This window comes from Anser anser, assembly GCF_964211835.1.
Source record: "Anser anser genome assembly, chromosome: 10".
Classification (NCBI taxonomy): domain Eukaryota; kingdom Metazoa; phylum Chordata; class Aves; order Anseriformes; family Anatidae; genus Anser; species Anser anser.
The window spans coordinates 11,759,208-11,773,422 of record NC_139730.1 but is presented as its reverse complement, the minus strand read 5'-3'; the positions used below and the strand labels follow the sequence as shown (position 1 = coordinate 11,773,422).

The 14,215-nt window shown below is 54.8% G+C and overlaps 2 protein-coding genes across 5 annotated transcripts; one reads left to right on the top strand and one right to left on the bottom strand.

Moving 5' to 3' along the window:
* Nucleotides 1–2,028: 2,028 nt before the first annotated feature.
* B2M (beta-2-microglobulin) lies at nt 2,029–5,446 on the bottom strand. Its single transcript, XM_083849573.1, has 4 exons — nt 5,287–5,446; nt 4,899–5,177; nt 4,085–4,126; nt 2,029–2,741 (listed from the first exon to the last, which is right to left on the bottom strand). Exons 1-3 carry the CDS (start codon nt 5,360–5,362, stop codon nt 4,113–4,115), a joined length of 369 nt encoding a protein of 122 aa, XP_083705699.1. The 5' UTR covers nt 5,363–5,446; the 3' UTR covers nt 2,029–2,741; nt 4,085–4,112.
* Nucleotides 5,447–5,680: 234 nt separating this feature from the next.
* On the top strand, nt 5,681–11,912 carry PATL2 (PAT1 homolog 2). 4 transcript variants are annotated; one of them, XM_083849572.1, is made up of 19 exons: nt 5,681–5,807; nt 6,306–6,408; nt 6,602–6,894; nt 7,104–7,172; nt 7,258–7,323; nt 7,410–7,577; nt 7,755–7,841; nt 8,238–8,392; nt 8,704–8,787; nt 8,872–9,010; nt 9,187–9,307; nt 9,386–9,483; nt 9,791–9,835; nt 9,964–10,097; nt 10,341–10,500; nt 10,839–10,979; nt 11,061–11,158; nt 11,237–11,386; nt 11,627–11,912. In XM_083849572.1, the coding sequence occupies exons 1-19, from the start codon at nt 5,784–5,786 to the stop codon at nt 11,664–11,666; spliced, it is 2,175 nt and encodes a 724-aa protein (XP_083705698.1). In that variant the 5' UTR covers nt 5,681–5,783; the 3' UTR covers nt 11,667–11,912. The 4 variants fall into 4 exon arrangements, with proteins under 4 accessions (XP_083705698.1, XP_083705696.1, XP_083705697.1 ...); XM_083849571.1 differs by lacking the exon at nt 5,681–5,807 and adding an exon at nt 5,820–6,011; XM_083849570.1 differs by lacking the exon at nt 5,681–5,807 and having other exon boundaries at nt 5,819–6,408; nt 7,758–7,841.
* The last annotated feature ends 2,303 nt before the right edge of the window (nt 11,913–14,215 follow it).

Sequence of the window (14,215 nt, the reverse complement as noted above, 5' to 3'; positions counted from 1 at the left end):
AAGTAACCCGTTCTAAAAACACATACTTGGTTGATCTGGGAAACAGCTTGCTTTCAGCAAAACTGCTCGTAATTCATAAAGCACAAATGAGGCTTGTTTCATGCTTCATACTTGCCAAGATATCCCTCAACAACTCCATCCCCTAGGAACTCGCACTGAAAAAACTGCAGCAGTAGTGCAAGTACATCCCAGATACCTCTGGACCCCCCCCCCAGCTGGACCCCCCCTCAAACAGAGAACATTTTTCTAGAAATGATCCCAAAAGTCAGGTGTTAGCCAAAATTCGCCAGCCTTTGGGACTGCCATGCATCATACTCCCCAGAAAGGGGATTTTTGAGTACGCTGACAAAATAATTCCTAAGTAATACCACAAAAAGCCCACAGATGCAATCAGGGCAACAACTTCCCTAGTGCAGCATGATGTTGTTGGATGTTTCCTTCAGCAATGTGGTCTTTTTGCACCACCTGTGCCGTAGCATTTTCAGCTTGTGCAGAGCTCACGTCTTAATTAGGAGGAGGTTTTCCTATTGGTGCAATACACCCGGCATCACTGGATGCATTTGCAGCCAGTAAAGGGAAAGCCAGGGTGGTGGCAGGTACCTGGTGGCTCTCCATTAATCAGAGGAGGCCAGGACACGGTCTGTGGCTCAAGCCACCTTGGGTTCTTGCAGCAGGCTGTGCTGCTCCAGAAGGGTCTCTGGAGGGAAACTCCCAACCTTGTCTTCCTTCCCAAACCATCTTCTACCACTGGTGCGGCTGGCTGGTATTCAGAGCATGGCTGACTTTGCAAGCTGAGCTCTGCAGTGGCTTGGGTGAGCTCTGCTGTCCCAGGCTGGGCAATGTGTGTTTTGCATGGCCACCCAGGCGTGACATCCTGGTTTGAATGCTCCTGAGGGTTCCCCTTGCTCCTGCAGAGGACAGCACCTCAGACCGACACCCCTCCCCCCCCCCCCCAAGGTCCTGAACCCATCTTTGTACTCACACAGGATTTTTCTGGATAGGGAACATGTAACCCACCACCAACACCCCAGTGGAGACCCCAAGGTCTTCATCTGCCTCCTCCACCTGAGACTGTTGGGTTGAACAAAGGGTCCGGAAGAAGATGGACAGCAACCCCTGGGTAAGACCAGTGCCCCACCAGCACACCTTTCCTGCTGGATAGAAATTCCCAGAGCAGCTAGCATTTCCTGACTGATTCTAATCCGAGGCTAGGAGAGTGTGCCCCTTGTAGTAAACAATTTGAGTAAAACATAGTTTCAAGCAAAGCAGAAAGCCAGAGGTTTGCATATGGCAGGTTCTCTTCTCCGTGTTCATCATGGAAAGTGCAAATGTAACAGAAAAGGCTGTGAAGTAAACTGAGATTGGGTAAACCTCGAGTATGTGATGCCTTGGCATATGCAAGCCTCAGTGAATCTTTACCCATGAGAGCAAGTGCAATAAACCACACACACCAGGTAGCCAGGAATCTTTGTTCAGGTATGAGCTCTGTGCTAACCAGATCCCCCTTGATCTAGCAGGACCAAGGAATCACAACAGCTGCTTCATAAAATTAAAGCAGGCTGCCCAGCTGTGCAGCACAGCTCCTGCAGTATCACCATTTTTGGGTAATGCCATCAAATTCTTGTTGAGCTTGAGGTGTGACAGAACAGCCCCCACAAGGCCATGTGCTGTAGCTAGCCCGTTGCAGAATTAAAAAAAAAAAAAAAGAAAAAAAAGAGGAAATGAAACTAGCTGATACATCCTGCTTCCCCTCAGTCCATCTTTGACACCACATGCCGTGAAAAGCCTTAGCCAGATGTCCTGTTTTTGTTTGTTTTTTCCCCTTTGAGGGACTAAGTGTCTCCCCCCCAAAAGGAAAGTGTGCTTGCACCTTCTCAGTGGGGGAAAAAAAGTGCAGCCAAGTGCAGCTCCACCATACTCTGGATCAGCCCATGACCCAGCAGCCAGCAGAGTCCAAAAAATTGGTTCAGGCTGGTACAGGACTCTGGAGAAATACTTTAAAGACAAATACACTTCAGAAAGACAGACTCCTTTTAAGTTTTCTGATTGTATTTAGATAAAAATTACGTACACTTCAGACCACTAAAGAGCTACAATTTTCTAATGGGTAATGCAGACACTTATACCTATGTGCTCAGAAAAGCCTAGTTAGCATACTAGTTTGGGGTGAAGGATATTTTAATGATAAGCTGTAATAATAGTTCTTTAATAATGATTCTACAAAACCAACCAATTGTCGCTACAGCCAGACATGTTTATGGAGAGCAGATGTTAGAGGTTGTTTTTTTTAATTATATTACTGGGGGGGGTAGTTATGCACACGTTTTGAAGGTGTGAATTTGCATTACAAATCTCCTGGTACATAGCCAAATTTTCAGAATTCCCCCCTCCTTCCCCCCAGATCAGCTCACTTTGCATCTCCATTCTAACCACCAGGTCAGGGTGGTTCAACAGCACAGCATGACTGCGCTTGCAGAACATCTGCCACATGCCTCAGTGTTCAAGCCCTCCCTCCCTCCCTCCGCCCACTTTTCCTCTCAATTCCTCAGCATTTTAATTTCATAGTGAAAAAGGCCAGGAACATAATACAGCGAGTTCAGACAACCACTGTTAACTGTAGGTGACCCCTAGCATTGTAAAGAGAAGGAATTTCATGATGAAGACAATTGCTCTTTTCCATCATATGCAGAAAGGACAGAAGCTCAAATTCATTTTGACTTGCAGGGCAAAAATCTTCAGACCTGCATGGGAGAGAGAAGACTAGCATCAGTCACTCTGCATAGCTTCAATCGTAATTTTTTAGGAAGAGCTTTCCACAGGGGAATTCTGACTGCAGAGTCCCAGCTACAGGCACACAGACCCACCGTTGAACACTGCAGAAACCACTTTCAATCCCTTCTGCCCTGGGGGTTCAGACTTCAACAAGCTTAGATGATCAGTGCTCTGCACCCTAAACACTGTCTGCACAGACATTCTTGCTTTATCCTGCTCTCGCCTTCTCTAACCCAGCTCTGCAAATCCTTACCCCCAGACTCCAACAAAGTCAGGACTGTCGCTGCCCTACAGTCCCAGCCCAACCAAGCTTGGCATCCCTCACCATCAGCAACCTTCATGCAGACATCCCACTAAAACCACTGGGGCACGGCATACCCCAGGCCCAGCTCTAGGGCTGGGTCTCCATCCCCAGGAAAGTGGCAGAGGTGCCATATTATTTGTCTGAGCTCTGTAACCCAGAATTGTCTGTACTGCATCGAATCACAGGCCCATTTACCTCAGCAACGTGTCCCAGGCAGCAGCTACAAGAAAGTATCTAACCGCTTGTGGCATCCCTTCTAAATATTCTTCCAATCCAACCATTTTCCACTCTGGGTGAATTTCCTGAGCCTTTCCCCATCCCTCAGTACCACACACATTTCTGCTGCTAATTACGAGTATATCCTGTTCCTCATCCCAGAAAGCTGGTGACCTCACCTCCAGTTTTCTGTCCCTGAAGACCAACACCCCTCCCAGCCTTTGTTGGAGACCTTTAGGGAAAACAGCACTAGACAGTGGCAAGGAAAGGACTCTGATCCTTCTACATCTTACGAAGCGATGCCCAAGGGTTTTTCCAAAGTCCATGTGACTCATGACTCAGTCTCAGTCTTTGTTAACATTTTCTGAACCAACGGGAGGGACGGGGGTAATTCCTGTAAGGCCTGGCAAAGGCTTGTCCTGCACATGGTCAATAATTATCCAGCCTCAACCGGAGTACTCAACAGAGGAGTTTCAGTTTCAGCTGGCACCGCAGCTCTTACAGCCACACATCCTCAATTTTCTCTATCAAGAGCTAAGCTAGCTGTTTACACCGATCTGTGCCTCGCACATCACAAGTTACCAAAATAACACCCTATGCCCAGCGCAGGATTAACCATATTTAGTAAGTAGTAAGAGCTTCAGAATAGCTCTGTCCCCATTCAGTGGCAACACGAGGGGTTTTTGTGGTCGCTCTTTTTGTTCCTCAACTCTGCAAGCTACATACTTCCCTCCACAGAGAGCAGTCCACGTTCCCTTTACCACCGGCACACAAAATACGAGTGTAACTCACCGTGATTATCACATGTGATAAGCACATCTTAGTAGTCTGGATCTACAAGAAAGAAATACAGAGCATTAGGCTTCAGAGCAAACAGCAGTCCCTCCCTGCAGTCACTGTAGGGCCCACCCTTGTGGGGAACAGCCTCACAGAGCTACCCTTGCTTGGCTTTGTGCTTCCTGCCACCAACCACAGACCAGGTCACCAAAAATCACTCCCCACTGTTGCATTCTTCTTTATGTTCACCCCAGGCATCACGCTTTACTCTTAGAAGGCTTCACCCAACAACCAAGGGCTGGAAAGATCTTGGTTTGCCTCAGGAGATGCCCAGCAGCCCTCAGACCAGAACTTCATGCTCACGTGCTGCCATCAGCATTAAGAGGAGCACCAGAAGTCTTGGCTTGGAAGACAGGAATTTCAGTAAGCGTGATCTAAACAGTGTCATTCTTTACCACTAGATTAAAGCCAAAAATCATTGCATCACCCATCTTTTTTAGATAAATCCACCCAGAGAATTCCATTAACAGTTGTCAGGCACAGCATAGGCAGGCCAGGAAGCCAGGGACCAACTACCTAGAGAACCTTTGGCAATACCAAAGCAAACCTTTCCTATCTGCTGCGAACTAACTCTCGCATGGGTTTGGAACAGTCTTTTCAGGCCTTGGCTGAAACCAAGTTAATTTTGCTGGTGCTCACATATGTCTAGAACAAGGCCTTCAAAACACACCCCGTTACAGCACCCTGTTTCTAGAGAGGCTGAGATAGAAATCAGCGAAGCCTGGCTTCTGGACACGAACAACAGTGACAAGCAGAGAGGAAACCATACCCCATCTGAAGGACTGGGGCTCCGTGAAGGCCTCGTGGTCCACCCTGCAGGTGTAGACGTCACTCTTGGTGGGTGTGAAGGTGGCGTACACCAGGCGGTGGAAGGTCCAGTCGTCGTTGAAGGACATGTCGGAATACTTGACGTTCTTCATGGGCTCCCCATTCTTCAGCAAGGTGATGTCGATCTTGGGGGGGTGGAAGCCCTCCACGTAGCAGTTGAGGACGTTCTCGGAGCCCGCGGTGACAGGGTGCCGGGAGTACACCTGCACCTTGGGTGCCGCTGCGGGGGGCAAGGCAGCGCTGAGCGCCGGGGCCACCGGGGACGGCGAAGTCCCGGGGGCGGCCCCGTCACCGCCGCTACCGCGCCCCTCGCGGCGCCGGGCACTCACCCTTGGCCTGCCCCAGGCCGAGCAGCGCCACCAGCGCCACCAGCGCCACGATCGCCGCCTTGGCCGCCAGCTCCATGTCTCCGCCACCCGACCCGCGCCTCTCCGTTCTCCTCGACGAATGGCTCCGCCCGCGCGCCCGCTCCTATTTATCACCGCCGCGGCGCGCGGCCAATGGCGAGGCGGCCTCTCCGCCGCGTCACTGGTATCCATGCAGACGGGCAGCACTGAGGTTGGAGAAACCAGCCGGCGGCGCGGCGCGCGTGCGCAGTGCGTGCCTTTCGCTTTCGCTTTCGTTTCCACCGCCCTAACGGGAGCCCCGCAACCGCAGCCCCGCCCCGCCCCGCCCTCGGACCCCCGCGGGGCACGAGGGGGGGCGTGGCCTGTCCGAGGGGGCGGGGCGGGGCGGCCGCGCATGCGCGGTGCCGGCGGCCGGTAAAAGGCGGCGGCGGGGGCAGCGCGGCCCCGTAGAGGGAGGCGGGGGCGGGCGGTGCCGCGGCATGGCGGAGGGCGGCGAGCCGGTTGTGAGTGCCCGCCCTGCCCTGCCCCGTCCCGCTCCGCCCTGGCACGGCTCTGCTCGGGGCAGCCTTCCCTCCGCTGTCCCTCTCGCTGCCGCGGCGGGGTGTTCACTCTGAAGCCTAATGGTGGCGCGTGGGGACCGCTAGGGTTCTTCACGGCACTCTTTGCTGGCAGCTGCGGTGCTGGTGCTCTCGTGTCAGGGTGTTTCCGTGGGTGTTTGTGCTGTGCTGAGCTCAGCGGGTCCTCGCTGGGTTAGGCTTGGTCCCTGGGAGCCACAAGTGGCAGGGCTGGGGAGCAGGTGGGCCCTGGCACCGGGCTGACCCGTGCTGGTGCCTGGGGGTTGCTCCTGCTCTTCTTTTCCAGCTGTGGGGCAGCCATGAGCCATGGGACTAGCAGCAAGGAAGGGCTGGGTTTCCCCCCGTTATGGGGGCTGGTTAGGGTTTCTTCTTCCCCAGCTGTCTCCTTTGGTGGTGTCCATGCTGCTTTTGCCTTCTCACCCCCAGATCCTTGAGGACTACCTGCTAGTGGAAGATGTGCCTCTGCTGCAGGAGATGGCCGAGGAGGATGAGGAGCTTGACCTGTACAATGAGATGACATTTGGGTTGGGTAAGGTTAAGGGGAGCCCCAGACTTGGGCTGACCAGCCAGCACCTGGTGGGATGAGGATGGAGGTTGGGGGTGAGGAAGGTGTTCCCCAGGTGGGGTGTGTCCTTATGCCTAACAAAGAGTTCAGTAGGGAGCCTGGTGGCATTTTCCTGGGCACTTATTTACCCCCAACACGCTCTGCTTTCCCCTGCAAGACCGTGACTCCACTGAGGAGGATGCTGCGAAAACCCAAGTGCCTTTGGAGAGGAGCCCTGAGCTTGTGGAGACCAAGGAGGAGCCCCAAGCAGATGAGGGGCAGCCACCATCAGAGGAGCAGGGAGAGCCCCAGAGTGAAGGTGGGATGGAGCCAGAGGCTGAGCAGGTGGGCTCTGAGGAGGAAGAAGAAGAGGAAGAAGAGTTGGGGGCTGAGGAACAGCATGAGGATGAGCCCAACGACTTGGGAGACCCAGCGGTGATGAGAGCTGTGCAGAGCAAGCCCACACTGGAGGTGATGCCTGAGCGGGGTGGGAGGGGGACCCAGGTGCTGAGCCCCCGGTGTCCAAGCAAAGATACTGATATGGACCTGCTGCTTGTCCCTCCATCCACACACTGTGGGTTGTGCCCTATAGAGGGCAAGACGTGGTTCTGGGAGGGACAAGGGCAGGCCCATGGTGCTGTGGCCAAGTGTGTGCCATTAACTGTCCTTTTTGCTCCCAGAGCCAGGACTCAGCAGTGCTGGACAGCAGGATTGGCTCTGTCTGGGCAGAATTTGGCAAAGAGGACATGGTAAAAATGTCCCCTCCTCATTGGTGACAGGGTCTGAGTGTTCCCTGCCCCTCTTCTCCCCATGCTGACCTGTCTTGTCTTCCAGCTGGCCATGGAGCCCATGGTGTGGGGCTCCTGCCCCAGTAGCATCACACCCCACCACATGCTGGAGGTGGGTCCTAGGGGTATCCCCACCTGTCCCCTGTTGTGGCATGTGGACAGGGCTGCATTCCCATCTCTTGCTGCTTCTTCCCACAGGACAAAGCCATCCTGCAGGTCCTGGAGACGCCCCCTCCTGCCGCCAACGTGGCCCTCGACTTCCTCGGCTCCCCTGTGCAGAGGGGGTATGCAGGCTCTCCCCGGCTCAAGCGCCCCGACTTCAGAGGGATGTCCCCCAAGTCTTTCCCCCAGCGCTTCCTCCGGCAGGTACGGGCTCTCAGGGTGTCTTGCTCACCCCTTCCTCTGCCCTCTCTGCTCCAGAAGCTGTCCCCAGCTCTGCGATGCCTCTGTCCCCTATGAAACCCACCATCAGGCTGGGATTCGTGGCTGTGACCACATTACCAGTGCCCAGCTGGTCCCAGTAATGTCTACTTGTCCCTGCAGCAGCCACCTTTGATGCCGCGCTCCACGTGCTCCCCTCGGCCCTTCCCACCAGCCCGCAGAGCTTCTTCTCTCTTTGCTTCCAACCAGGTAATGCAGGAGGCCACCACTGTCCCCACAGATGGTGCCATGTCCTGGAAGAGCCACCTCCAAGCACAGCTCAGCACCTCCCCAGGGCAGCAGTTTTTCCATCTTGGTCTCATCCTGGGTGCCCTTCTCCATATGTGATGGGGAGGGTGTAGCTATGGCTTCATGAACCTGTTTATTCTGATGTCCCTGCACTGGTTGTGACCTTGTGCTTGGTGGCATGTTGGAGCACTGCTGATGGATCTGGGGTGTGCTGGGCAGCAGCATGACACCAGGGTACCCTTGCCTGGGATGGGAGCATGAAATGTGGCATTGGCAGAACCAGGCCATCCCTCCAGGAGCCCTTGGAGGTGACAGCAGGGTGTCCTGCCACCTGACTGCTTCTTCCTTCCTTTCCAGTCCACGGGGTACGCACCTCCAACCCCTTTCAGGCCCCTGTCACCCAACATTGGCACCTCGCCGCGGCCCCTTGCCATGCACTTCGGCCCGATGTCTCCATCTCTGGACCCCTCTCCCTTCTTCAGCCCCTCAGCCAGCAGCCAGTTCAACTTCAGGTAGAAGGGGCGGCGAGTCGGGTTTTGAAGCTGGGTGCAGGGGAGGGGTGCTGCAGCCCCCAGAGAAGCTGGTGGCTCCATGGGGATGGCTCAAGTGTGGGTGCTGAGCCCTGCTTGTGATGGCAAGGAGGTTTTTGGTCCGAGTGAGTTCAGGATGGACAGGAGTGCCATGAGCACATCACTGCCCACCATTGCAAACCAAAGGAGTTGGGGGCCCTTGTGGGACCATGCTGAGAACACACCAGGGGATGTTCCAGGGGATGCGCTGGAGCCACCGCAGTGTCTTCAGCCTTTGCTGTCGCCCTTCCCAGCATGCCCAGCCACCTCACCCAGCTGCACCCCCAGCACCAGCGCATCCTGACCCAGCGGCAGCAGCAAGGCGGGACGGTGCAGAGGTATGGAGGGCCCGGGGGTCTTGGGAGTGCCCCGGTGGTGGGGCTCTGGGTGCTTACGGCAGGCTGTGGTCTCCCCCGTGACAGTGTCTCCCCTAAGAAGCTGTGGTCCCCTAAAGCTGACCCTTATGCTGGGCTGATGACCTGCAAGGAAAAGGATTGGGTCATCAAGGTGGAGATGATCCAGCTGCAGAGTGAGAACATGGATGATGACTACTACTACCAGGTGAGCCTCTACCATAGGTCCTGTGGGTCACGCAGCTCCTTGGGGCTGTGGCTTCCCACCCTGGGGAGCTGGAGGGAGCTGGGGCTTGGGGTGCTGAGCCCCATCCAGAAATGGGCTTGGCACAGGGGGCAAAAGGGCTTGGATGGTCCCAAGCTGCCCACCTGGCTCCCCCGCAGACCTACTACCATCGGCTGGAGCGCAAGCAGGCGGAAGAGGAGCTCCTGGGTGGGCGCAACAAGCAGGAGCCCCCCAAGCTGGTGACACCCTTCATCCAGAAAGTAGAGACCTACAACTCTGGTGAGGGGCCGTGGTGGTGGCCGGGGTGGGGTGTGGGATGTGGGGCACACTCTCACTGTGCCCCCCGCTCTCTTCCAGTGGTGCGCATTGCTGGCTCGCTGGGCCAGGTCGCTGTGTCCACCTGCTACAGCCCCCGCCGAGCCATTGATGCTGTGCACCATGCCCTGGTGGAGGAGGTAGGTGAGGGGACACTGGGCTCCAGGTCTTCCAGGTCTTGGAGCAATTTAGCAGGAGCAGTAGGAGCTGCAGCGTGGGTGTTGCTTTGGCTCTGGGTATGGGATGGGGTGCACAGCTGGATTGGGTAACACCTTGGTGGCATCAGCAGGGTGGGATGGGGCAGCCGGAGGTGGCCGTGGCTTCCGTGTGGGGTTGGTCTTTGTCCTGAAGTCACTTTGATCCCCAGGGAGCAGCTGGCCCAGTGCTCTGCTGGCGGCGGTGTCTGGTGCTGGCTGTAACTGTGCCTTCCTTTCTCCCCTCCTGAAGGCTGCGGGGAGCCACCGGCTTCGAGCGCTGCACAGGATCGAGAGGGTGAGTGGCCAGGGTCCTGATTTTGGGGCGTGGTGCTGATGTAGCAGGGGCTTGGGTCTTGTCCAAGGAGCTCTGTGGGGAATGTCTGATGTTCCAAGCTGCCACCTTATCCCATGTTATTCCTCCAGCTCTTCCTGCAGCTGCTGGAGGTGGAGGAGATGCAGCGGAAGGTGTCCCTGGCCCCAGAGGAGCAGGAGCAGAAGACCCAGGAAGCGGGGCGTATCTACCAGGCCCTGAAAATCAGAGCTTGCAGCAGTGAGGAGTGAGTTTGGGCTGTGGTGAGGTGGGGGTGGGCAGCGTGTCCTGGTCCTAGCTGAGTTCCAAGTCATAGGTGACAGGCTCTCGTCTTCCATGTGTCACCATACTCTGTAGTGACCCTACATACAAGTCTTGTCCTCCACTGGAGCTATGTAGGAGTGAGGGAGGTGATGCTGGTTCCTCACCCAGATGGGCAGAGGGGCTTCAGGTCCCTCAGAGTCTGTGCCAACAGAGCCTTTGTCCCCAGGGAGGCAGAGGATGAGTTCCTGCAGGTCCTGTGTGTGCGGAAAGGCAAGAAGCTCACAGCGCGGCTGCTGCCCCACCTGGCCTCAGAGCAAGCAGAGAAGATCCTGCTGACCATCACCCACCACCTGCCCTTCCTCATGAAGAAAGACGCATTGGATGAGGCGAGCACCTCCAGCTGGGGCAGGGGGTTACTGGGCTGCATCCTTTCCCTGTCACCCTGCCTGTGGGCATCCATCTTGATGGGTCCCAGCAAGGCTGGGTAGATGGTGGGGTCGACATGGGAAGAGGCTGCTGTGAAGGGCAGGTTCAGGGCTTTGCTTCTGCCCTTGTGGGGAGGAGGAAGAAAGGTCTCCAGGAGGAATTAAAGCAGTCCTGGTGGCTGTATACTCCTGGGATATGCAGCATCATCCTGAAACCCTGAAGGTGGGGTGGAGATGGGGCTGTGTCCATAGTGGGTTGAGCGGTCTCAGATCCCTGCTCTCCCCTCTGCCCTGCCCAGTCTCTTCCCCTGCTCTACAGCCCTTTGAATGAGGTGGTGGGCAGGATGACCTTCAGCAGGCTCATCGAGGTCCTGCAGGAGATTACCAGGCCCCTGCCTGAGTCCGACGAGTTTCCGCTTGCTATGGCCTTGAAGAACCAGGTATGTTGGGCATCCCCAGCGTGCAGGGGGCATCATGGATGGACACACAGCCATGATGCTCCTCCTGGTGCTTCTCTGCAGTTTGGCATCACTTTGCTCTACTCCCTGCTGAGCCATGGTGAGGGGCTGCTGTCTTCTGAGACACCACTGGAGCCACGTGGCAGAGACTTTGAGACATGGTGAGGGGATGGGGCCATGTGAGTAGGGTTGGGATTGGCTGCCCAACAGGGCACTCACTGTCCCCTTGGTGTCTCCAGGACAGACACAGTGTTCTTGGTCGCTCGGGAGCTGTCACAAGTCCCCAAGGCCTCGTTGGTAGAGCCACTCTTCTTGCCCAGCAACCTCCTCTCACTCTTCTGCCGCTACCTGGACAAGCAGACTGTCCACCACCTGGAGGCCAAGATGGAGTGAGTACCACCTAGCACTGCCCCGTGCCCACCGTCCCTCTTGGATGGAGAGAGGGGACCTGGCGGGGGGCCACCACGTCCCTGGGAGAGGAGCGATGGTTGGTGCTGGTGGCTCTCACTGCCCTGTTGGACATGAGTCTACAAAACTCTGTTGTGCTGAAGGACACAAGTCCATGTTGACCAGTTTGCCCCTGTGATGGTGTGACAGCCTGATGCTTCAACCTTGCTCCTTCCTCACAGGTGCTCCCCGTTGCCATCGGAGGCTGCCATGCCATGCTAAGCCCTGAGAGTGGGGCAGGGCCTGATAAAAGGACTTTGAGTTTTGAAGCAACCAGAACTTGGGTGCGGGGCACTTTGGGTGAGCCATGGTGCACTGGCAGGGAACACGGGTAATTTATTTCGGCCTCACGCCCTGCAGCAGTGTGTGGCGGGTGCTGAGGCCGGTCTACACAGGGGCACTGGGAGCACCTATGGGGATGAATTTCTGTACAGCACTTGGAATAAAATAAAAAGGTGATTAACAAGCGCCTGTGGCTCCTGTGGGCAGCCACTGCTGTGCCTGAGTCCCCTGGCTCTAATAGAGGCATCACTGGAACATGGGCCCTGAGACCCCCTGGTTGGGGATGGAGGGGGATCCAAGAGGGCAGAAAAGACAGCAAAGGGGGGGAAGACCCAGAGGACCCAGGAAGAGGATATAAGGGGACCCAGGAAGAGGATATAGGGGGATGGAGGAGAAGGCAATGATGAAAATGGACCTGATGGGGAACAGAGGAGGGGGGAAAAAAAGCCCATCAGCAGGGGAGAGGTTGTGGTCAGAGCTTGCATGGAGGCCAATGTCAGATGAGTGCGTATAAGGGGAAAGGAAAGGTCTATGCACACAGGAGGGGACATAGAGGGCATCTGGGTGTGCACAGAGGATGGGGGTCTGAACACATGGCTAGGGACAAAGAACCTCTTTCTGCTGAGGTCTTAGTCTAAGACATCTAGAGACATGGTCATGACAGAACACCTTGAAGTTACCACGTCTTCCTTGAGATACCTTAATAGACCATGATTGCTTGTGTTAGGACTAAAAACCCCGTTAGGTTGGCCTGGTGTGAAACTGCAGCAGGGTAAGACAAACATTCTGTGGAAAGCCCTGTCGTGCTGTTGTGACACGAACAAGGTGGAACTCTGTCCTTGTGATAACGCATGTTGTTTGTTCAGCAGATATGGTGCCAGGCCATAAGTCATCTGGTATGGAAAAAAATACTGCCATCAGCACCGCACGCGCTGGCTGCTTGTGCTGTGCATAATTGCAGTAACCTATCAGGGGCTGCTGGGTGCTCCCTGGGACCAGGGCTGCCAATCGGTGCCCGCTCCGGGTCTGGGAGCGTGCAGGGGTATAAACGGAGCAAATTGCTCTGTGTCCTGTGAGGCAGGAACATCAACTGAGGTCAGCATTGCCTCTGTGGGGGCGCCCACAAGATGTTGATGCCTAGTGCACCGGCAGGATGCCGACCACAACCTGCCTAAGTATCTATGGACTATTGGGTCTCACGGTGATGGACACCAATGACTGGGAAAAGCACCGTGCTCATCGGTACCCTTGTCATCACCCTGGGGCTGGTATGTATGTAAATAGCTCGTAAGAAAGTTTGCTTACTTTATATACACACACAGCTCTTTTGTGATCCTTGCTGAGCTGCACCTTCAGCTTCAGCCCCCAGAATCTAACTAGAACGCTGCTACAAGCTTATCCTCAGGTCCTCATCTAGGCATGAGAGGGTGCCTAGCCATAATGTTTGGTCTTAGTGTAGAAATTTTTGTGCTTCCTGCCTGGCTTTCAGCTGTGCAGTGGGATTTCTCCTAATCCTATGGGAGATTTGCTCTTCTTGTGCAAAGGGGACACCCATTTGCTCTTCTCATACAAACTGGGACACCCAAAGTGTTTTAGGACACCTATATTTAAGCATCTGGATGGACGTCTATGGCACACAGAGGTCTAAACTTGACCCCCAAAGCCTCCTTTATATTCAAAAGAGGTTTTCACACCAGAAAGTCATCTTATCCTCTGGCTAATAGCAATAGTATATATTCCAAGCTCCAATCCTATGTAAATTAGAGTAGATTAATCTATTCCTTCAAGATGATCTCCTCTAGTGTCCACCCTGGATGGTGACCCTTATATTGAGCCCTGTAATGTACATCCTCAGAAATAAGGCAGTGTAAAATGAGAATGAAGCATTTAACCTCCAAATCTGTGGTCTGCTGAACAGCCACCAACTGATCTGTCACTTCAAGGGGGTGACACTTGGCAGGTTGTCTTCAGGGCATGGGAAAAAGGGTCAAGGGAAGTCAGATACTCAGAAGATAAAACTAGTAAGGTGAACCAGTGTGGAAAAGCATCAGCTTTAACGTTCTGGTAATGTCCCTGCATCATTTTTATGGCTTTGCAGAAAGAAAGGAGGATACCAGCGAGGCCTTCAAGATAAGGATAAGCGGTGTTTTGTTTTTGTTTCACAGAGGAGCCTAGCACAGGCGCAGCCCTAGCACCAACATTCCTCTCCTCACAGCCAGTAGGGATGGAGGAGAAAAGGGACACAGGACACTTGCAGTCACATATGACACCAAATACTCAAATGCAAACGGTGCAGAAAACTGAAAGCCTTGAGCCTCTTGCCTGGCTCTGCTTTACCGATAGTCTGTTCCTCCTGATATTTCCCCGAAAGAGCTGCCAGCCCCATGGGCTGGTGGTGACACCGATCATCGTGAGTCACTGTGAGCAGCTGGACAAAGGGAGGTTGCTGTCTTAGGTACAGAGGAGCTATGCTGGTGTGTCTTGGAGAC

What these genes read in the sequence shown, in the direction of transcription:
- B2M (XM_083849573.1), bottom strand. Translation starts at nt 5,362, where the DNA reads ATGGAGCTGGCGGCCAAGGCGGCGATCGTGGCGCTGGTGGCGCTGGTG. An exon ending in CGGCCTGGGGCAGGCCAAGG is followed by an intron (nt 5,178 to 5,286) that starts GTGAGTGCCCGG and finishes TGCCCCCCGCAG; the next exon opens with CGGCACCCAAGGTGCAGGTG.
- PATL2 (XM_083849569.1), top strand. Translation starts at nt 6,186, where the DNA reads ATGGGACTAGCAGCAAGGAAGGGCTGGGTTTCCCCCCGTTATGGGGGC. An exon ending in AGCAGCCAGTTCAACTTCAG is followed by an intron (nt 8,393 to 8,703) that starts GTAGAAGGGGCG and finishes CGCCCTTCCCAG; the next exon opens with CATGCCCAGCCACCTCACCC. An exon ending in ACCATGCCCTGGTGGAGGAG is followed by an intron (nt 9,484 to 9,790) that starts GTAGGTGAGGGG and finishes CCCCTCCTGAAG; the next exon opens with GCTGCGGGGAGCCACCGGCT.